Genomic DNA, 20,206 nt, shown 5'->3' on the forward strand with positions numbered 1-20,206 from the left:
GCGGCGGGGAGGGGAAGGACAGAGACAGAGGGCAGGCGAGACAGGCGGCGGGGAGGGGAAGGACAGAGACAGAGGGCAGGCGAGACAGGCGGCGGGGAGGGGAAGGACAGAGAGACAGAGGGCAGGCGAGACAGGCGGCGGGGAGGGAAGGACAGAGAGAGAGGGCAGGCGAGACAGGCGGCGGGGAGGGGAAGGACAGAGACAGAGGGCAGGCGAGACAGGCGGCGGGGAGGGGAAGGACAGAGACAGAGGGCAGGCGAGACAGGCGGCGGGGAGGGAAGGACAGAGACAGAGGGCAGGCGAGACAGGCGGCGGGGAGGGAAGGACAGAGACAGAGGGCAGGCGAGACAGGCGGCGGGGAGGGGAGGACAGAGACAGAGGGCAGGCGAGACAGGCGGTGAGGAAGGGCGTGCCCGAGGGAAGGCCAGTCCGGCGACACCCCCGCGCTAGGGACAGGCGCACACGGCGAGCCCCCCCCTCGGCCAGCGTGGGCAGAGCTCCCCCCCGGCGGCGGTGGCAGGGCCCAGCCTCTCCCCAATCACAGGCAGACTGCTCATCTGGCCTTTAATGCTCGGGAAGGCCCCGGGAGCCGGCCCAGCCCAGCAGCTGCACAGAGCTCCGGGCGGACGGGCTCAGCGGTGGCTGAAGAACCCCTGGGGATGGTTGTACTTGAACGGCTTCATCCGGCTGGGCCCCCTGCAAGAGGAGACGAGGGAGTCAGGCCTGTCCGGGGGGGCGCGAGCTGTCTGCAGGCCGCGGGGGGAGGGGCCAGCGCAGCGCCCGCCCAGCCCGGCCCTCACCTGGCGAGACGCAGGCACATCTTCTCCTGCGGGAACTCCTTGGGCCCCTCCACGCTGGTGTCGTGGCACTCGGTCTCCAGGTAGACGTCCAGCACCACGCACAGGCGCTGCAGCTGGTTGGTGAGCAGCTGGTAGCCAGGCCGCGGCCCGCACAGCTCCCTGTAGCGCACGTTGACCTCGCTCTCCATCGCCTGCCAGAACGGGGGCGGGGTCAGTCTCCCGGCTGCGGGGCCCTGCCCCCTGCAGCTCCACCCCCCGGTCCCGCCGGCTCACCCGAATGTTGTCGTCGTTGCTCCCGGTCCTCTCCCCCTTCCAGCTCAGACACAGGCTGAAGACGGGCGGCATGGAGGAGTAGCCCGGATTCAGTGCCACGGCTGCCTGCAGCTTGGCTGAGAGGCCAAGGGAAGACGTCAAGGGCTGCACAAGAGCCAGCAGCCTCCCGCCCCGGGGACGCCCCAGGCCCCCGTAGCAGCAGCCGGGAGCTGGGCTGGGCTGCCGGGGCGGATGGCCTGGGAGGCCCTGGAGTGACAAAGCCGGAGCTCGCCGGGGCCGGTCGGGGAGGGCTCTCAGGCGGGCAGCGGCTTTGCCTGGCCCCCGGTGGCAAGCCCAGGAGAGCCCACAAGGGCGCAACACGGCAGAGCTCCACGAGGCCCACGCCCACCGCCCGGGGCCCAGGCCCACCTGTCCCTCTCTCCACCAGCACCGTGTAATAGAGGTGAGTGTCTTCCGCCAAGCCGGCCTCCACCACGTCCTTGGTGTAGTGCAGCTCCTGCAGGGGGAGAGCAGAGCTGGGCCAGGCCCACCGGCGGGGAGCGGGCTGGGCTGGGCTGGGCAGCTCGCCCGGCTTGGCACCTACCAGGTAATCCTCGTAGGGGAGCGCAGCCCACTTCGCCAAGCGCGCCACCACCTTGGAAGGGAAGAGCTGCTGGCACTCGCTGGAGACCGGCACCACGCCGTGCTCTGGAGGGACAAAGCCTGGTGAGCAGCACTCGCAGGGGGGGCGCTCCGGTGCCGTCAGAGACTGGAGTCCCAGGGCGCCCGGCAGCCTCCCCAGCCTGCACTGTGGTCCCCCAGAGCCTCGCCGGGCAGGGACGGGAGGCACCTTGGCACCGCGCAGGCCGCGAGGCGAGCGACTCCCGGCAGAGGGCAGCACGAACGTAGGGAGCAGAGCACAGCCGGCCTCGGGCGCCTGCCGGGTCTCCAGGCTGAGGGAACGCAGGGAGCAAGCGAGCGGAGCACAGCCGGCCTCGGGCGCCTGCCGAGTCTCCAGGCTGAGGGAACGCAGGGAGCAAGCGAGCAGAGCACAGCCGGCCTCGTGCGCCTGCTGGGCCTCCAGGCTGAGGGAACGCAGGGAGCAAGGGAGCGGAGCACAGCCGGCCTCGTGCGCCTGCCAGGCCTCCAGGCTGAGGGAACGCAGGGAGCGAGCGAGCGGAGCACAGCCGGCCTCGGGCGCCTGCCGGGTCTCCAGGCTGAGGGAACGCAGGGAGCGAGCGAGCGGAGCACAGCCGGCCTCGGGCGCCTGCCGAGTCTCCAGGCTGAGGGAACGCAGGGAGCGAGCGAGCAGAGCACAGCCGGCCTCGTGCGCCTGCTGGGCCTCCAGGCTGAGGGAACGCAGGGAGCAAGGGAGCAGAGCACAGCCGGCCTCGGGCGCCTGCCGAGTCTCCAGGCTGAGGGAACGCAGGGAGCAAGCGAGCAGAGCACAGCCGGCCTCGTGCGCCTGCTGGGCCTCCAGGCTGAGGGAACGCAGGGAGCAAGGGAGCAGAGCACAGCCGGCCTCGGGCGCCTGCCGAGTCTCCAGGCTGAGGGAACGCAGGGAGCAAGCGAGCAGAGCACAGCCGGCCTCGGGCGCCTGCTGGGCCTCCAGGCTGAGGGAACGCAGGGAGCAAGCGAGCAGAGCACAGCCGGCCTCGTGCGCCTGCTGGGCCTCCAGGCTGAGGGAACGCAGGGAGCGAGCGAGCGGAGCACAGCCGGCCTCGTGCGCCTGCCGAGTCTCCAGGCTGAGGGAACGCAGGGAGCAAGCGAGCAGAGCACAGCCGGCCTCGTGCGCCTGCCGGGCCTCCAGGCTGAGGGAACGCAGGGAGCGAGCGAGCGGAGCACAGCCGGCCTCGTGCGCCTGCCGGGCCTCCAGGCTGAGGGAACGCAGGGAGCGAGCGAGCGGAGCACAGCCGGCCTCGGGCGCCTGCCGAGTCTCCAGGCTGAGGGAACGCAGGGAGCGAGCGAGCGGAGCACAGCTGGCCTCGGGCGCCTGCCGGGACTCCAGGCTGAGGGAACGCAGGTAGCAAGCGAGCGGAGCACAGCCGGCCTCGGGTGACTGCCGGGTCTCCAGGCTGAGGGAACGCAGGGAGCAAGGGAGCGGAGCACAGCCGGCCTCGGGCGCCTGCCGGGCCTCCAGGCTGAGGGAACGCAGGGAGCAAGGGAGCAGAGCACAGCCGGCCTCGGGCGCCTGCCGAGTCTCCAGGCTGAGGGAACGCAGGGAGCAAGCGAGCAGAGCACAGCCGGCCTCGTGCGCCTGCCGGGCCTCCAGGCTGAGGGAACGCAGGGAGCGAGCGAGCGGAGCACAGCCGGCCTCGGGCGCCTGCCGGGTCTCCAGGCTGAGGGAACGCAGGGAGCAAGGGAGCGGAGCACAGCCGGCCTCGGGCGCCTGCCGGGTCTCCAGGCTGAGGGAACGCAGGGAGCAAGGGAGCGGAGCACAGCCGGCCTCGTGCGCCTGCCAGGCCTCCAGGCCGAGGGAACGCAGGGAGCAAGGGAGCGGAGCACAGCCGGCCTCGTGCGCCTGCCAGGCCTCCAGGCTGAGGGAACGCAGGGAGCAAGGGAGCGGAGCACAGCCGGCCTCGTGCGCCTGCCAGGCCTCCAGGCCGAGGGAACGCAGGGAGCAAGGGAGCGGAGCACAGCCGGCCTCGGGCGCCTGCCAGGCCTCCAGGCTGAGGGAACGCAGGGAGCAAGGGAGCGGAGCACAGCCGGCCTCGGGCGCCTGCCAGGCCTCCAGGCTGAGGGCAGTGGGAATGACCGGGCTTCCCGAAGCCAGGCAGGACTGACGGCTTTCCCTGGGCTGCCCCTCAGACCGGGCCCAGCCAGGGGAGTGGCGCCAGGAGCCGAGCACGCTGCCACAGGAAGCAGGGGGGCCACGGATCCCTTCCCGAAACGAGCCGGCGACAGCCCTTACCCAGGGACGCAAACTGCTTGTGGAGCGCCAGGCGGGACTGCAGCCTCGTCCTCAGCAGCTTCATGGTCAGCTCCATGTGGCTGGCGCTCAGCGAGCTCTCGGCCGTCACCGTGTGCTGCGGGCAGGAAAGGCCGGCATGCAGCGGGGATGCGCCCGGCCCCACTGGGAGCCCGCCCCCCTGCTCGGTAGTGTGTCTCAGGCGAAGGACCCTTGGGCAGGGGAGCTCGGTTTGCTCCCCCCGCTGCGAGGCTGGGCCAGGCTGTGGCAATACACCTCCCGTGCCAGGAAGCGGCGCCGAGAGGAGCCCCTTCTCCCTGCCGCAGTCCCACCCCCGCCAGAGCCCCCATCCCCCCACCGAGTGCCCCACGCCAGTGCCCGTGTGGCTGGGATCGTGGCTCTCAGCGGCCCACGTACCTGAGGCTGGTCTTTGGGGAAATGCAGGCCGCCCAGCTTCTGCACCCACACGTAGGGGTGGCCCAGGTCTGCCACGTAGTCACTCAGGCTCAGGATGCTGAGGAGACACAGGCCGGTCGCTGCCACGGAGGCCGGAGCCAGAGCGCGTGCCGGGCACTGCAGACAGACCCACCACACCACAGCGCCCCCACACGGACCTAGGGCGCCCGCCGGGGCTCCTGGCCAGCCTGGCGGGCACCACACGGGCAGCTAGCTGGAGCAGCCCAGGCCCGGAAAGCTCCCACAATGCCACGGGGCAAGCGCCCGGCTCTGCTCTGGGCTGCCCGGGCGGCGCTGGCTCACCCAACTTTGTCGAACTGGAACTGGTTGGCGGGGTTGGGCGTTCTCTTCCCGTGGTCCCCTGGGTACAGGCAGCTGAGCAGGCAGCCCGGCGACAGCAGGTCTCTGTGGAGAGGGAGGCTGACGTCAGGCCCAGAGCAGTGTGGCCTGACCTCCCAGACGGCCCACATCCAGCGGGACCCCGCGGCCGCGGAGCCAGGATCTGCCCGTGAGACCCCTGCTGCAGGACGGGCGCCAGAGACCAGGCGGCTGTCTCCCCGCGGACGAGGGGCTGGCTGGGCCCGGGGAAGGGCCGGGGGAAGCAGCTGCAGGGCGGGCGCCAGAGACCAGGCGGCTGTCTCCCCGCGGACGAGGGGCTGGCTGGGCCCGGGGAAGGGCCGGGGGAAGCAGCCGCAGGGCGGGCGCCAGAGACCAGGCGGCTGTCTCCGTGCGGACGAGGGGCTGGCTGGGCCCGGGGAAGGGCCGGGGGAAGCAGCCGCAGGGCGGGCGCCAGAGACCAGGCGGCTGTCTCCGTGCGGACGAGGGGCTGGCTGGGCCCGGGGAAGGGCCGGGGGAAGCAGCCGCAGGGCGGGCGCCAGAGACCAGGCGGCTGTCTCCCCGCGGACGAGAGGCTGGCTGGGCCCGGGGAAGGGCCGGGGGAAGCAGCCGCAGGGCGGGCGCCAGAGACCAGGCGGCTGTCTCCGTGCGGACGAGGGGCTGGCTGGGCCCGGGGAAGGGCCGGGGGAAGCAGCCGCAGGGCGGGCGCCAGAGACCAGGCGGCTGTCTCCGTGCGGACGAGGGGCTGGCTGGGCCCGGGGAAGGGCCGGGGGAAGCAGCCGCAGGGCGGGCGCCAGAGACCAGGCGGCTGTCTCCGTGCGGACGAGGGGCTGGCTGGGCCCGGGGAAGGGCCGGGGGAAGCAGCCGCAGGGCGGGCGCCAGAGACCAGGCGGCTGTCTCCGTGGGGACGAGGGGCTGGCTGGGCCCGGGGAAGGGCCGGGGGAAGCAGCCGCAGGGCGGGCGCCAGAGACCAGGCGGCTGTCTCCGTGCGGACGAGGGGCTGGCTGGGCCCGGGGAAGGGCCGGGGGAAGCAGCCGCAGGGCGGGCGCCAGAGACCAGGCGGCTGTCTCCGCGCGGACGAGGGGCTGGCTGGGCCCGGGGAAGGGCCGGGGGAAGCAGCCGCAGGACGGGCGCCAGAGACCAGGCGGCTGTCTCCGTGCGGACGAGGGGCTGGCTGGGCCCGGGGAAGGGCCGGGGGAAGCAGCCGCAGGGCGGGCGCCAGAGACCAGGCGGCTGTCTCCGTGCGGACGAGGGGCTGGCTGGGCCCGGGGAAGGGCCGGGGGAAGCAGCCGCAGGGCGGGCGCCAGAGACCAGGCGGCTGTCTCCGTGCGGACGAGGGGCTGGCTGGGCCCGGGGAAGGGCCGGGGGAAGCAGCCGCAGGGCGGGTGCCAGAGACCAGGCGGCTGTCTCCGTGCGGACGAGGGGCTGGCTGGGCCCGGGGAAGGGCCGGGGGAAGCAGCCGCAGGGCGGGCGCCAGAGACCGGGCGGCTGTCTCCGTGCGGACGAGGGGCTGGCTGATCGCGGCAGGCCGCCAGAGCCTTCCTGCATGCCCGCAAAGCCCGCCCCACGGGGCACAGCGCTGGCTCCTGCAGAGCACACAGGTGCTTTGGGAACAGCGGTGGGGCCGCCCGCTGCCAATGGGGACTCCAGCCCAGGAAGCTACGCAGCCCCCCATGGCGTGCAAACGCCCCTCCCGGGGAGTCAAGGGGCACTGCCTAGAGCCCTCCAGCACGGCCCTGCCCCCGCCCCATCTCAGCCCTAGAGCTCCCTCAGCGTGGGGCCTGGCCTGCCCCATTCATGCCCGACAGGCTGCCGAGTCTGCCCTGCCCCGGGCCGCCAGCAGGAGGCGTCCTGCCGGCCTCAGGCCAGGGGCTCAGCAGAGCCGGGGCGGAGGGGCGGAGGCTGCCAGACAGGCCTGGGAAGAGGCGTCTGCCAGCTGGTAAGTAAATGCGGCAAGCAGAGGAGATGATCCACCTCCGCCTGGGCGCTGCGCCACTCCCGGGGCTGCCGGCCACTCTCGGCAGGCGCTCCAAGGGCAGCAGCGGGGTCCTGGCCCTGCCCCTCCCCCCCCCCGAGCCCTCGCTGCCGGGGGACGTGGGGCCGGAGAAGGGCCCTGGCCCTGCCCCTCCCTCCCCCCCAGCCCTCGCTGCCGGGGGACGTGGGGCCTGAGAAGGGCCCTGGCCCTGCCCCTCCCTCCCCCCGAGCCCTCGCTGCCGGGGGACGTGGGGCCGGAGAAGGGCCCTGGCCCTGCCCCTCCCCCCCCCCCCCGAGCCCTCGCTGCCGGGGGACGTGGGGCCGGAGAAGGGCCCTGGCCCTGCCCCTCCCCCCCCCGAGCCCTCGCTGCCAGGGGACGTGGGGCCGGAGAAGGGCCCTGGCCCTGCCCCTCCCTCCGCCCCAAGCCCTCGCTGCCAGGGGACGTGGGGCCTGAGAAGGGCCCTGGCCCTGCCCCTCCCTCCGCCCCAAGCCCTCGCTGCCAGGGGACGTGGGGCCTGAGAAGGGCCCTGGCCCTGCCCCTCCCTCCCCCCGAGCCCTCGCTGCCGGGGGACGTGGGGCCTGAGAAGGGTCCTGGCCCTGCCCCTCCCTCCGCCCCGAGCCCTCGCTGCCGGGGGACGTGGGGCCGGAGAAGGGCCCTGGCCCTGCCCCTCCCTCCGCCCCGAGCCCTCGCTGCCGGGGGACGTGGGGCCGGAGAAGGGCCCTGGCCCTGCCCCTCCCTCCGCCCCGAGCCCTCGCTGCCGGGGGACGTGGGGCCGGAGAAGGGCCCTGGCCCTGCCTCTCCCTCCCCCCCGAGCCCTCGCTGCCGGGGGACGTGGGGCCTGAGAAGGGCCCTGGCCCTGCCCCTCCCTCCCCCCCGAGCCCTCGCTGCCGGGGGACGTGGGGCCGGAGAAGGGCCCTGGCCCTGCCCCTCCCTCCCCCCCGAGCCCTCGCTGCCGGGGGACGTGGGGCCGGAGAAGGGCCCTGGCCCTGCCCCACCCCGGCCGGAGCCGAGCCCTCGCTGCCGGGGGACGTGGGGCCGGAGAAGGGCCCTGGCCCTGCCCCTCCCTCCCCCCCGAGCCCTCGCTGCCGGGGGACGTGGGGCCTGAGAAGGGCCCTGGCCCTGCCCCTCCCTCCCCCCCGAGCCCTTGCTGCCGGGGGACGTGGGGCCGGAGAAGGGTCCTGGCCCTGCCCCTCCCTCCGCCCCGAGCCCTCGCTGCCGGGGGACGTGGGGCCGGAGAAGGGCCCTGGCCCTGCCCCTCCCTCCCCCCCGAGCCCTCGCTGCCGGGGGACGTGGGGCCGGAGAAGGGCCCTGGCCCTGCCCCTCCCTCCGCCCCAAGCCCTCGCTGCCGGGGGACGTGGGGCCGGAGAAGGGCCCTGGCCCTGCCCCACCCCGGCCGGAGCCGAGCGAGCCCACACCCCGCTGGCGGCCGGCTGACGAAGGGCTGTGGGAAGGAGGCTGCCTGAGCCACTGGCCAAGTGCCTCTGGGCGGGTGTGGAGGCCAGTGCTGTCCCTGCTAGCAGCCCCCCTCCCGAGGCAGCGCAGGCCCACGCTCAGCACCAGCCCAGCCCGTGGCGGGGGGCCCCCCAACCCAGCACCGCGCCCCAGGACCCAGCCGCTTACCCCGCGCTGACGGGCGAGCTCAGCTCCGCAGCCGTGCTCACCCTGCTCTTCACGGTCAGCACGTTGAGGTTCAGCAGGTAGTAGAAGACCAGGTGCAGCTCGCTGTCGTCTGCAGCGCCAGGCCGCGGCCCCGAGGGGCAGAGAAGGACACGTCAGCCAGCGGGCGCAGCCCCCCCCTGTGCTTTCACTGGCTGCAGCGGGCACAGCCCCCCCTTGTGCTTTCACTGGCTGCAGTGGGCACAGCCCCCCCTTGTGCTTTCACTGGCTGCAGCGGACGCAGCCCCCCCCTTGTGCTTTCACTGGCTGCAGCGGACGCAGACCCCCCCTTGTGCTTTCACTGGCTGCAGCGGACGCAGACCCCCCCTTGTGCTTTCACTGGCTGCAGCGGGCACAGCCCCCCCCTTGTGCTTTCACTGGCTGCAGCGGACGCAGACCCCCCCTTGTGCTTTCACTGGCTGCAGCGGGCACAGCCCCCCCTTGTGCTTTCACTGGCTGCAGCGGGCACAGCCCCCCCTTGTGCTTTCACTGGCTGCAGTGGGCACAGCCCCCCCCTTGTGCTTTCACTGGCTGCAGTGGGCACAGCCCCCCCCTTGTGCTTTCACTGGCTGCAGTGGGCACAGCCCCCCCCTTGTGCTTTCACTGGCTGCAGCGGGCACAGCCCCCCCTTGTGCTTTCACTGGCTGCAGTGGGCACAGCCCCCCCCTTGTGCTTTCACTGGCTGCAGTGGGCACAGCCCCCCCTTGTGCTTTCACTGGCTGCAATGGGCGCAGCCCCCCCTTGTGCTTTCACTGGCTGCAGTGGGCACAGCCCCCCCTTGTGCTTTCACTGGCTGCAGTGGGCACAGCCCCCCCCTTGTGCTTTCACTGGCTGCAATGGGCGCAGACCCCCCCTTGTGCTTTCACTGGCTGCAGTGGGCGCAGCCCCCCCCTTGTGCTTTCACTGGCTGCAGTGGGCACAGCCCCCCCTTGTGCTTTCACTGGCTGCAATGGGCGCAGCCCCCCCCTTGTGCTTTCACTGGCTGCAGTGGGCACAGCCCCCCCTTGTGCTTTCACTGGCTGCAATGGGCGCAGCCCCCCCTTGTGCTTTCACTGGCTGCAGTGGGCACAGCCCCCCCCTTGTGCTTTCACTGGCTGCAATGGGCGCAGCCCCCCCTTGTGCTTTCACTGGCTGCAATGGGCGCAGCCCCCCCTTGTGCTTTCACTGGCTGCAGTGGGCACAGCCCCCCCTTGTGCTTTCACTGGCTGCAGTGGGCACAGCCCCCCCCCTTGTGCTTTCACTGGCTGCAGCGGGCACAGCCCCCCCTTGTGCTTTCACTGGCTGCAGTGGGCACAGCCCCCCCTTGTGCTTTCACTGGCTGCAGTGGGCACAGCCCCCCCTTGTGCTTTCACTGGCTGCAATGGGCGCAGCCCCCCCTTGTGCTTTCACTGGCTGCAGTGGGCACAGCCCCCCCTTGTGCTTTCACTGGCTGCAGTGGGCACAGCCCCCCCTTGTGCTTTCACTGGCTGCAGTGGGCACAGCCCCCCCCTTGTGCTTTCACTGGCTGCAGCGGGCACAGCCCCCCCTTGTGCTTTCACTGGCTGCAGCGGGCACAGCCCCCCCTTGTGCTTTCACTGGCTGCAGCGGGCACAGCCCCCCCTTGTGCTTTCACTGGCTGCAGTGGGCACAGCCCCCCCCTTGTGCTTTCACTGGCTGCAGTGGGCACAGCCCCCCCTTGTGCTTTCACTGGCTGCAGTGGGCACAACCCCCCTTGTGCTTTCACTGGCTGCAATGGGCACAGACCCCCCTTGTGCTTTCACTGGCTGCAGTGGGCGCAGACCCCCCCTTGTGCTTTCACTGGCTGCAGCGGGCACAGACCCCCCCTTGTGCTTTCACTGGCTGCAGTGGGCACAGCCCCCCCCTTGTGCTTTCACTGGCTGCAGTGGGCACAGCCCCCCCTTGTGCTTTCACTGGCTGCAGTGGGCACAGCCCCCCCCTTGTGCTTTCACTGGCTGCAGTGGGCACAGCCCCCCCTTGTGCTTTCACTGGCTGCAGTGGGCACAGACCCCCCTTGTGCTTTCACTGGCTGCAGTGGGCACAGCCCCCCCCTTGTGCTTTCACTGGCTGCAGTGGGCACAGCCCCCCCTTGTGCTTTCACTGGCTGCAATGGGCACAGCCCCCCCTTGTGCTTTCACTGGCTGCAATGGGCACAGACCCCCCCTTGTGCTTTCACTGGCTGCAGTGGGCACAGCCCCCCCCTTGTGCTTTCACTGGCTGCAGTGGGCACAGCCCCCCCCTTGTGCTTTCACTGGCTGCAGTGGGCACAGCCCCCCCTTGTGCTTTCACTGGCTGCAGTGGGCACAGACCCCCCCTTGTGCTTTCACTGGCTGCAGTGGGCACAGACCCCCCCTTGTGCTTTCACTGGCTGCAGCGGGCACAGCCCCCCCCTTGTGCTTTCACTGGCTGCAGTGGGCACAGCCCCCCCTTGTGCTTTCACTGGCTGCAATGGGCACAGACCCCCCTTGTGCTTTCACTGGCTGCAGTGGGCACAGCCCCCCCCTTGTGCTTTCACTGGCTGCAGCGGGCACAGACCCCCCTTGTGCTTTCACTGGCTGCAGTGGGCACAGCCCCCCCCTTGTGCTTTCACTGGCTGCAGCGGGCACAGCCCCCCCTTGTGCTTTCACTGGCTGCAGCGGGCGCAGCCCCCCCCTTGTGCTTTCACTGGCTGCAGTGGGCACAGCCCCCCCTTGTGCTTTCACTGGCTGCAGCGGGCGCAGACCCCCCTTGTGCTTTCACTGGCTGCAGTGGGCACAGCCCCCCCCTTGTGCTTTCACTGGCTGCAGTGGGCACAGCCCCCCCCTTGTGCTTTCACTGGCTGCAGCGGGCGCAGCCCCCCCCTTGTGCTTTCACTGGCTGCAATGGGCACAGCCCCCCCCTTGTGCTTTCACTGGCTGCAGCGGGCGCAGCCCCCCCCTTGTGCTTTCACTGGCTGCAGTGGGCACAGACCCCCCCTTGTGCTTTCACTGGCTGCAGTGGGCACAGACCCCCCCTTGTGCTCTCGCTGGCTGCAGTGGGCACAGCCCCCCCTTGTGCTTTCACTGGCTGCAGCGGGCGCAGCCCCCCCCTTGTGCTTTCACTGGCTGCAGCGGGCACAGACCCCCCCTTGTGCTTTCACTGGCTGCAGTGGGCACAGACCCCCCCTTGTGCTCTCGCTGGCTGCAGTGGGCACAGCCCCCCCCCTTGTGCTTTCACTGGCTGCAGCGGGCGCAGCCCCCCCCTTGTGCTTTCACTGGCTGCAGTGGGCACAGACCCCCCCTTGTGCTTTCACTGGCTGCAGTGGGCACAGACCCCCCCTTGTGCTCTCGCTGGCTGCAGTGGGCACAGCCCCCCCCCTTGTGCTTTCACTGGCTGCAGCGGGCGCAGACCCCCCCTTGTGCTTTCACTGGCTGCAGTGGGCACAGACCCCCCCTTGTGCTTTCACTGGCTGCAGTGGGCACAGACCTCCCCTTGTGCTTTCACTGGCTGCAGTGGGCACAGACCCCCCCTTGTGCTTTCACTGGCTGCAGTGGGCACAGCCCCCCCCTTGTGCTCTCGCTGGCTGCAGTGGGCACAGACCCCCCCTTGTGCTCTCGCTGGCTGCAGTGGGCACAGCCCCCCCCTTGTGCTTTCACTGGCTGCAGTGGGCGCAGACCCCCCTTGTGCTTTCACTGGCTGCAGTGGGCACAGCCCCCCCCTTGTGCTTTCACTGGCTGCAGTGGGCGCAGACCCCCCCCTTGTGCTCTCGCTGGCTGCAGTGGGCACAGCCCCCCCCTTGTGCTTTCACTGGCTGCAGTGGGCGCAGACCCCCCCCTTGTGCTTTCACTGGCTGCAGTGGGCACAGACCCCCCCCCTTGTGCTTTCACTGGCTGCAGTGGGCACAGCCCCCCCCTTGTGCTTTCACTGGCTGCAGCGGGCACAGCCCCCCCTTGTGCTCTCGCTGGCTGCAGTGGGCGCAGACCCCGCGCTGTCCTGAGCAGGAGGCGAGGGAGGAGCGTGGCGATGTGGCAAGCCGGGGGCGGCTCACAATGACCCCACTGGGCTCTGGCCAGGCCCTGGGGCTAACGGCCCTGCACCGAGGAGCGGACACGGGGGACTCGCTGCTCACGCCCACTGGGAAGCGGCTCTCAGCGCCCCGGGCTGGTACCTTTGCACTTGAGGTCGATGGTAACAGACAGCGGGTGTCTCTTCAGCATCTCCTTGCGCTTGTCGTCCAGCTGCACCCCCAGCGTGGGGCGGCGGCGCTTCTGCGGGAGAGCACGGTCACAGCGCCAGGACGCGGGTCGCGCGAGCCCAGGGGCAGGCCGGGCTGTCTCCTGCAGCGCTGGGCACGTTCGCCGGGCACTGAGGTCTCTGCGGCGCGCTGCCCCCGGCGGCTCTGCCGGCCGCACCCCACACGCCCTGCTCGCAGGCTGCTGTTCTGAACACCGCCCCCGCCCTGCGCCCCGCTGCGCAGGGATACAAAGCTGCTCCCGGACGGGGGCAGGGCCTGCTGGGGCGGGCTGCAACCGAGCCACGTCCGTGTGGGGCCCGGTGGCCAAGAGGGAGCCGACTCCTCTCCCCACTCCCCCGAGCCAAGGCCCAGGCCTGGAGAGCGCAAGGCTGGCCTCTGGAGACAGACGGACAGGCAGACAGACGGCAGTGCAGGCCAGGCCAGCCGACCCACGCCTGTCTCTCCACACCGGGGCAGAGAAGACGCAGCGGTGGTTTTGAACACACACCCAGCTTTGATTTCGGATCAGAGTGCTTTGGCTGCGGCGTGGAGGGGACCAGAGCGAGGTGGCTAGTCTGGAGGACAGCCCGAGGGACGCAGGCAGCACCCTCCTCTTCATGAGACTTAGGCAAGCAGGAACGGGCGCTCCAGCCACTTTCCCAGGCTGGCCTTGGAGCAGAGTGTCCTTCCCTGACGGCGGCCAAGCCCACGGAGCAGCAAGCGTGGAACACATTTAGATACGCGCTCACGGAGCCACAGTTAAACGCTGCTCGGCTGGACAACAGGAAACCCGACGCTGCTCTTCTGTGTGGCCATTAGTTGCCGCCCTGCGGCGGCGCCACACATCAGAAGCAGAAAACGAGCCGCAATGCAGCGTCCGTCCGCTCCTAACAGGCAGCGCACGCGCGGGACGCAAGAACGGGAACGGCTTCGGCGACGGAATTACTCCCGTTCCTACGGCCACGCCACAAACAGATCTCCCAGGTCTAGGGAGCTGTACACCCGCCTCTGCTGTGGCTCCAGCAGCCGCGACAGGGCCCTTTGCTCTAGCCAAGTCAGAGTGCGGCAGGAAGAGCGGGTTTCCCGCCCCGCTCCTGCCGCGGAAGGAGGCCGGAGCAGCAGAGGGAGCCATCGCTACCTGGCGCCGCGGATGCTCTAGGACAGCAGCTCTCACCTGTTCAGCGGGTTACATGGGAACCACACCAGCCTCCCTGGCCCCTGCCAGAGCTGGGCCTGAGTCAGACCCCGGACCTACTGCACAGGGCTGAGCAGCTGGGACCAGGCCGCTAGGGCCCCGGCAACAAGCCCAGAGCGGAGCACCTGGCACAGGCCAGGAGCAGGGCCCCACCTGCAACCAGGCAGCACTACAGCACCCCAGTGCCCCCCAACCTACCCATGGACCCCTCCCCCGTCCCCTGCTGGCAGGAGCGCTGCGTCCCGTGCCAGCCCAGCGCCACTCACGCCCTCCCGATGAGCCGCGGGCAGGCGCGGAGCGGGCCCCGGGTGCGCGAGTCCCTTACCGTGGTCTGCTCCTCTTCCGCATCCGAGTCACTCTCGTCATCTGCACGTTGAAAGAGAGCCGTAAGCACGAGCCAGGCGTGGGATCCCTGGAGCCGAGAGCCCTCCTGCCAAGGGAGCCCGGGGACCCGCCGCGGGGCACCTAGCACAGCTCACGCCCTCGCTGCCCTGACGCGTGGCCCCTTCAGAGCCGAGAGCCCCTCCTGCCAAGGGAGCCCGGGGACCCGCCGCGGGGCACCTAGCACAGCTCACGCCCTCGCTGCCTGGACGCGTGGCCCCTTCAGAGCCGAGAGCCCCTCCTGCCAAGGGAGCCCGGGAACCCGCCGCGGGGCACCTAGCACAGCTCACGCCCTCGCTGCCTTGACGCGTGGCCCCTTCAGAGCCGAGAGCCCCTCCTGCCAAGGGAGCCCGGGGACCCGCCGCGGGGCACCTAGCACAGCTCACGCCCTCGCTGCCTTGACGCGTGGCCCCTTCAGAGCCGAGAGCCCTCCTGCCAAGGGAGCCCGGGGACCCGCCGCGGGGCACCTAGCACAGCTCACGCCCTCGCTGCCCTGACGCGTGGCCCCTTCAGAGCCGAGAGCCCCTCCTGCCAAGGGAGCCCGGGGACCCGCCGCGGGGCACCTAGCATAGCTCACGCCCTCGCTGCCTTGACGCGTGGCCCCTTCAGAGCCGAGAGCCCCTCCTGCCAAGGGAGCCCGGGGACCCGCCGCGGGGCACCTAGCACAGCTCACGCCCTCGCTGCCCTGACGCGTGGCCCCTTCAGAGCCGAGAGCCCTCCTGCCAAGGGAGCCCGGGGACCCGCCGCGGGGCACCTAGCACAGCTCACGCCCTCGCTGCCTTGACGCGTGGCCCCTTCAGAGCCGAGAGCCCCTCCTGCCAAGGGAGCCCGGGAACCCGCCGCGGGGCACCTAGCACAGCTCACGCCCTCGCTGCCTTGACGCGTGGCCCCTTCAGAGCCGAGAGCCCCTCCTGCCAAGGGAGCCCGGGGACCCGCCGCGGGGCACCTAGCACAGCTCACGCCCTCGCTGCCTTGACGCGTAGCCCCTTCAGAGCCGAGAGCCCCTCCTGCCAAGGGAGCCCGGGGACCCGCCGCGGGGCACCTAGCACAGCTCACGCCCTCGCTGCCTTGACGCGTGGCCCCTTCAGAGCCGAGAGCCCCTCCTGCCAAGGGAGCCCGGGAACCCGCCGCGGGGCACCTAGCACAGCTCACGCCCTCGCTGCCTTGACGCGTGGCCCCTTCAGAGCCGAGAGCCCCTCCTGCCAAGGGAGCCCGGGGACCCGCCGCGGGGCACCTAGCACAGCTCACGCCCTCGCTGCCCTGACGCGTGGCCCCTTCAGAGCCGAGAGCCCCTCCTGCCAAGGGAGCCCGGGGACCCGCCGCGGGGCACCTAGCACAGCTCACGCCCTCGCTGCCCTGACGCGTGGCCCCTTCAGAGCTGAGAGCCCCTCCTGCCAAGGGAGCCCGGGGACCCGCCGCGGGGCACCTAGCACAGCTCACGCCCTCGCTGCCTTGACGCGTGGCCCCTTCAGAGCCGAGAGCCCCTCCTGCCAAGGGAGCCCGGGAACCCGCCGCGGGGCACCTAGCACAGCTCACGCCCTCGCTGCCTTGACGCGTGGCCCCTTCAGAGCCGAGAGCCCCTCCTGCCAAGGGAGCCCGGGGACCCGCCGCGGGGCACCTAGCACAGCTCACGCCCTCGCTGCCTTGACGCGTGGCCCCTTCAGAGCCGAGAGCCCCTCCTGCCAAGGGAGCCCGGGAACCCGCCGCGGGGCACCTAGCACAGCTCACGCCCTCGCTGCCTTGACGCGTGGCCCCTTCAGAGCCGAGAGCCCCTCCTGCCAAGGGAGCCCGGGGACCCGCCGCGGGGCACCTAGCACAGCTCACGCCCTCGCTGCCTTGACGCGTGGCCCCTTCAGAGCCGAGAGCCCCTCCTGCCAAGGGAGCCCGGGGACCCGCCGCGGGGCACCTAGCACAGCTCACGCCCTCGCTGCCTTGACGCGTGGCCCCTTCAGAGCCGAGAGCCCCTCCTGCCAAGGGAGCCCGGGGACCCGCCGCGGGGCACCTAGCACAGCTCACGCCCTCGCTGCCCTGACGCGTGGCCCCTTCAGAGCCGAGAGCCCCTCCTGCCAAGGGAGCCCGGGGACCCGCCGCGGGGCACCTAGCACAGCTCACGCCCTCGCTGCCTTGACGCGTGGCCCCTTCAGAGCCGAGAGCCCCTCCTGCCAAGGGAGCCCGGGGACCCGCCGCGGGGCACCTAGCACAGCTCACGCCCTCGCTGCCTTGACGCGTGGCCCCTTCAGAGCCGAGAGCCCCTCCTGCCAAGGGAGCCCGGGGACCCGCCGCGGGGCACCTAGCACAGCTCACGCCCTCGCTGCCTTGACGCGTGGCCCCTTCAGAGCCGAGAGCCCCTCCTGCCAAGGGAGCCCGGGGACCCGCCGCGGGGCACCTAGCACAGCTCACGCCCTCGCTGCCTTGACGCGTGGCCCCTTCAGAGCCGAGAGCCCCTCCTGCCAAGGGAGCCCGGGGACCCGCCGCGGGGCACCTAGCACAGCTCACGCCCTCGCTGCCTTGACGCGTGGCCCCTTCAGAGCCGAGAGCCCCTCCTGCCAAGGGAGCCCGGGAACCCGCCGCGGGGCACCTAGCACAGCTCACGCCCTCGCTGCCTTGACGCGTGGCCCCTTCAGAGCCGAGAGCCCCTCCTGCCAAGGGAGCCCGGGGACCCGCCGCGGGGCACCTAGCATAGCTCACGCCCTCGCTGCCTTGACGCGTGGCCCCTTCAGAGCCGAGAGCCCCTCCTGCCAAGGGAGCCCGGGAACCCGCCGCGGGGCACCTAGCACAGCTCACGCCCTCGCTGCCTTGACGCGTGGCCCCTTCAGAGCCGAGAGCCCCTCCTGCCAAGGGAGCCCGGGGACCCGCCGCGGGGCACCTAGCACAGCTCACGCCCTCGCTGCCTTGACGCGTGGCCCCTTCAGAGCCGAGAGCCCCTCCTGCCAAGGGAGCCCGGGGACCCGCCGCGGGGCACCTAGCACAGCTCACGCCCTCGCTGCCTTGACGCGTGGCCCCTTCAGAGCCGAGAGCCCCTCCTGCCAAGGGAGCCCGGGGACCCGCCGCGGGGCACCTAGCACAGCTCACGCCCTCGCTGCCTTGACGCGTGGCCCCTTCAGAGCCGAGAGCCCCTCCTGCCAAGGGAGCCCGGGGACCCGCCGCGGGGCACCTAGCACAGCTCACGCCCTCGCTGCCTTGACGCGTGGCCCCTTCAGAGCCGAGAGCCCCTCCTGCCAAGGGAGCCCGGGGACCCGCCGCGGGGCACCTAGCACAGCTCACGCCCTCGCTGCCTTGACGCGTGGCCCCTTCAGAGCCGAGAGCCCCTCCTGCCAAGGGAGCCCGGGGACCCGCCGCGGGGCACCTAGCACAGCTCACGCCCTCGCTGCCTTGACGCGTGGCCCCTTCAGAGCCGAGAGCCCCTCCTGCCAAGGGAGCCCGGGGACCTGCCGCGGGGCACCTAGCACAGCTCACGCCCTCGCTGCCTTGACGCGTGGCCCCTTCAGAGCCGAGAGCCCCTCCTGCCAAGGGAGCCCGGGGACCCGCCGCGGGGCACCTAGCACAGCTCACGCCCTCGCTGCCTTGACGCGTGGCCCCTTCAGAGCCGAGAGCCCCTCCTGCCAAGGGAGCCCGGGGACCCGCCGCGGGGCACCTAGCACAGCTCACGCCCTCGCTGCCTTGACGCGTGGCCCCTTCAGAGCCGAGAGCCCCTCCTGCCAAGGGAGCCCGGGGACCCGCCGCGGGGCACCTAGCACAGCTCACGCCCTCGCTGCCTTGACGCGTGGCCCCTTCAGAGCCGAGAGCCCCTCCTGCCAAGGGAGCCCGGGGACCCGCCGCGGGGCACCTAGCACAGCTCACGCCCTCGCTGCCTTGACGCGTGGCCCCTTCAGAGCCGAGAGCCCCTCCTGCCAAGGGAGCCCGGGGACCCGCCGCGGGGCACCTAGCACAGCTCACGCCCTCGCTGCCTTGACGCGTGGCCCCTTCAGAGCCGAGAGCCCCTCCTGCCAAGGGAGCCCGGGGACCCGCCGCGGGGCACCTAGCACAGCTCACGCCCTCGCTGCCTTGACGCGTGGCCCCTTCAGAGCCGAGAGCCCCTCCTGCCAAGGGAGCCCGGGAACCCGCCGCGGGGCACCTAGCACAGCTCACGCCCTCGCTGCCTTGACGCGTGGCCCCTTCAGAGCCGAGAGCCCCTCCTGCCAAGGGAGCCCGGGGACCCGCCGCGGGGCACCTAGCACAGCTCACGCCCTCGCTGCCTTGACGCGTGGCCCCTTCAGAGCCGAGAGCCCCTCCTGCCAAGGGAGCCCGGGGACCCGCCGCGGGGCACCTAGCACAGCTCACGCCCTCGCTGCCTTGACGCGTGGCCCCTTCAGAGCCGAGAGCCCCTCCTGCCAAGGGAGCCCGGGGACCCGCCGCGGGGCACCTAGCACAGCTCACGCCCTCGCTGCCTTGACGCGTGGCCCCCTCAGAGCCGAGAGCCCCTCCTGCCAAGGGAGCCCGGGGACCCGCCGCGGGGCACCTAGCACAGCTCACGCCCTCGCTGCCTTGACGCGTGGCCCCTTCAGAGCCGAGAGCCCCTCCTGCCAAGGGAGCCCGGGGACCCGCCGCGGGGCACCTAGCACAGCTCACGCCCTCGCTGCCTTGACGCGTGGCCCCTTCAGAGCCGAGAGCCCCTCCTGCCAAGGGAGCCCGGGGACCCGCCGCGGGGCACCTAGCACAGCTCACGCCCTCGCTGCCTTGACGCGTGGCCCCTTCAGAGCCGAGAGCCCCTCCTGCCAAGGGAGCCCGGGAACCCGCCGCGGGGCACCTAGCACAGCTCACGCCCTCGCTGCCTTGACGCGTGGCCCCTTCAGAGCCGAGAGCCCCTCCTGCCAAGGGAGCCCGGGGACCCGCCGCGGGGCACCTAGCACAGCTCACGCCCTCGCTGCCTTGACGCGTGGCCCCTTCAGAGCCGAGAGCCCCTCCTGCCAAGGGAGCCCGGGGACCCGCCGCGGGGCACCTAGCACAGCTCACGCCCTCGCTGCCCTGACGCGTGGCCCCTTCAGAGCCGAGAGCCCCTCCTGCCAAGGGAGCCCGGGGACCCGCCGCGGGGCACCTAGCACAGCTCACGCCCTCGCTGCCTAGACGCGTGGCCCCTTCAGAGCCGAGAGCCCCTCCTGCCAAGGGAGCCCGGGGACCCGCCGCGGGGCACCTAGCACAGCTCACGCCCTCGCTGCCTTGACGCGTGGCCCCTTCAGAGCCGAGAGCCCCTCCTGCCAAGGGAGCCCGGGGACCCGCCGCGGGGCACCTAGCACAGCTCACGCCCTCGCTGCCTTGACGCGTGGCCCCTTCAGAGCCGAGAGCCCCTCCTGCCAAGGGAGCCCGGGGACCCGCCGCGGGGCACCTAGCACAGCTCACGCCCTCGCTGCCTTGACGCGTGGCCCCTTCAGAGCCGAGAGCCCCTCCTGCCAAGGGAGCCCGGGGACCCGCCGCGGGGCACCTAGCACAGCTCACGCCCTCGCTGCCTTGACGCGTGGCCCCTGCGTCCCTGGGCAGCGCTGGAGGGAGCCGAGCAGCTCATCCCTCCAGGGGTCTGGCGCGAGGGAGGAGCCCAGCGATTTCAGCAGCCACGGCGCCGCTACAAGCCGAGCGATATGTCAGCTCCGCCCAAGGATCACCCCAGTGGGCAAGGCGGGAGGGTGCCACGCGGTGCCTTACCTTGGGAGTCCTCCGGCGGCTTGTAGAGGGCTTTGGCGTCTTCCACACTCCCGTCGATGGCCACGGCCAGCTTCTGATCTGGGAGGGCAAAGCGCCGGTCAGCACGCCCTGCGGAGGGGAGCCAGGCAGCCCGCCGCCCAGAGGCAGCCCGCCGGGAAGCAAGGGAGGTACTTCTGCAGCCCCGCCCCGGCGCGGCGGCGGGTTCAGAGCGGCGGAGGCAGCGGCTTGGGCGCAGCAGCGAGGCGAGTGCGGTCCTCCGGGCTTCCCGCCAGGCAGCGTTTCACTGGGGCCCGGGGTTACGTCGCCCCAAACGCAGGCGCACAACGCCGCCTGGGCGCGAGCCGGCCTCACGCGGATTCTGCGCAGCGCTGCAGGGAACCGC

General features: G+C 71.9%; 1 protein-coding gene across 3 annotated transcripts in view; it reads right to left on the reverse strand.

Moving 5' to 3' along the window:
• Positions 1–550: 550 nt before the first annotated feature.
• The window catches only part of THOC5 (THO complex subunit 5), a 46,289-nt gene continuing 26,633 nt past the window's right edge, over positions 551–20,206 (reverse strand). For 2 of the 3 annotated variants that reach the window (XM_089775186.1, XM_075897910.2), the window contains 12 exons: positions 19,825–19,902; positions 14,093–14,133; positions 12,507–12,606; positions 8,348–8,456; positions 4,720–4,821; positions 4,378–4,474; positions 3,964–4,078; positions 1,657–1,760; positions 1,482–1,569; positions 1,074–1,189; positions 801–991; positions 551–696 (listed from right to left, as the gene is read on the reverse strand). In XM_089775186.1, coding sequence (XP_089631312.1) covers positions 633–696; positions 801–991; positions 1,074–1,189; positions 1,482–1,569; positions 1,657–1,760; positions 3,964–4,078; positions 4,378–4,474; positions 4,720–4,821; positions 8,348–8,456; positions 12,507–12,606; positions 14,093–14,133; positions 19,825–19,902 — 1,205 coding nt within the window. In that variant the 3' untranslated portion in view covers positions 551–632. The remainder of the gene's footprint in view (positions 697–800; positions 992–1,073; positions 1,190–1,481; positions 1,570–1,656; positions 1,761–3,963; positions 4,079–4,377; positions 4,475–4,719; positions 4,822–8,347; positions 8,457–12,506; positions 12,607–14,092; positions 14,134–19,824; positions 19,903–20,206) is intronic. The other variant, XM_075897911.2, reaches the window with a different exon arrangement.

This window comes from Pelodiscus sinensis, chromosome Z (genome assembly GCF_052426305.1).
Source record: "Pelodiscus sinensis isolate ZL-2025 chromosome Z, ASM5242630v1, whole genome shotgun sequence".
NCBI lineage: Eukaryota > Metazoa > Chordata > Testudines > Trionychidae > Pelodiscus > Pelodiscus sinensis.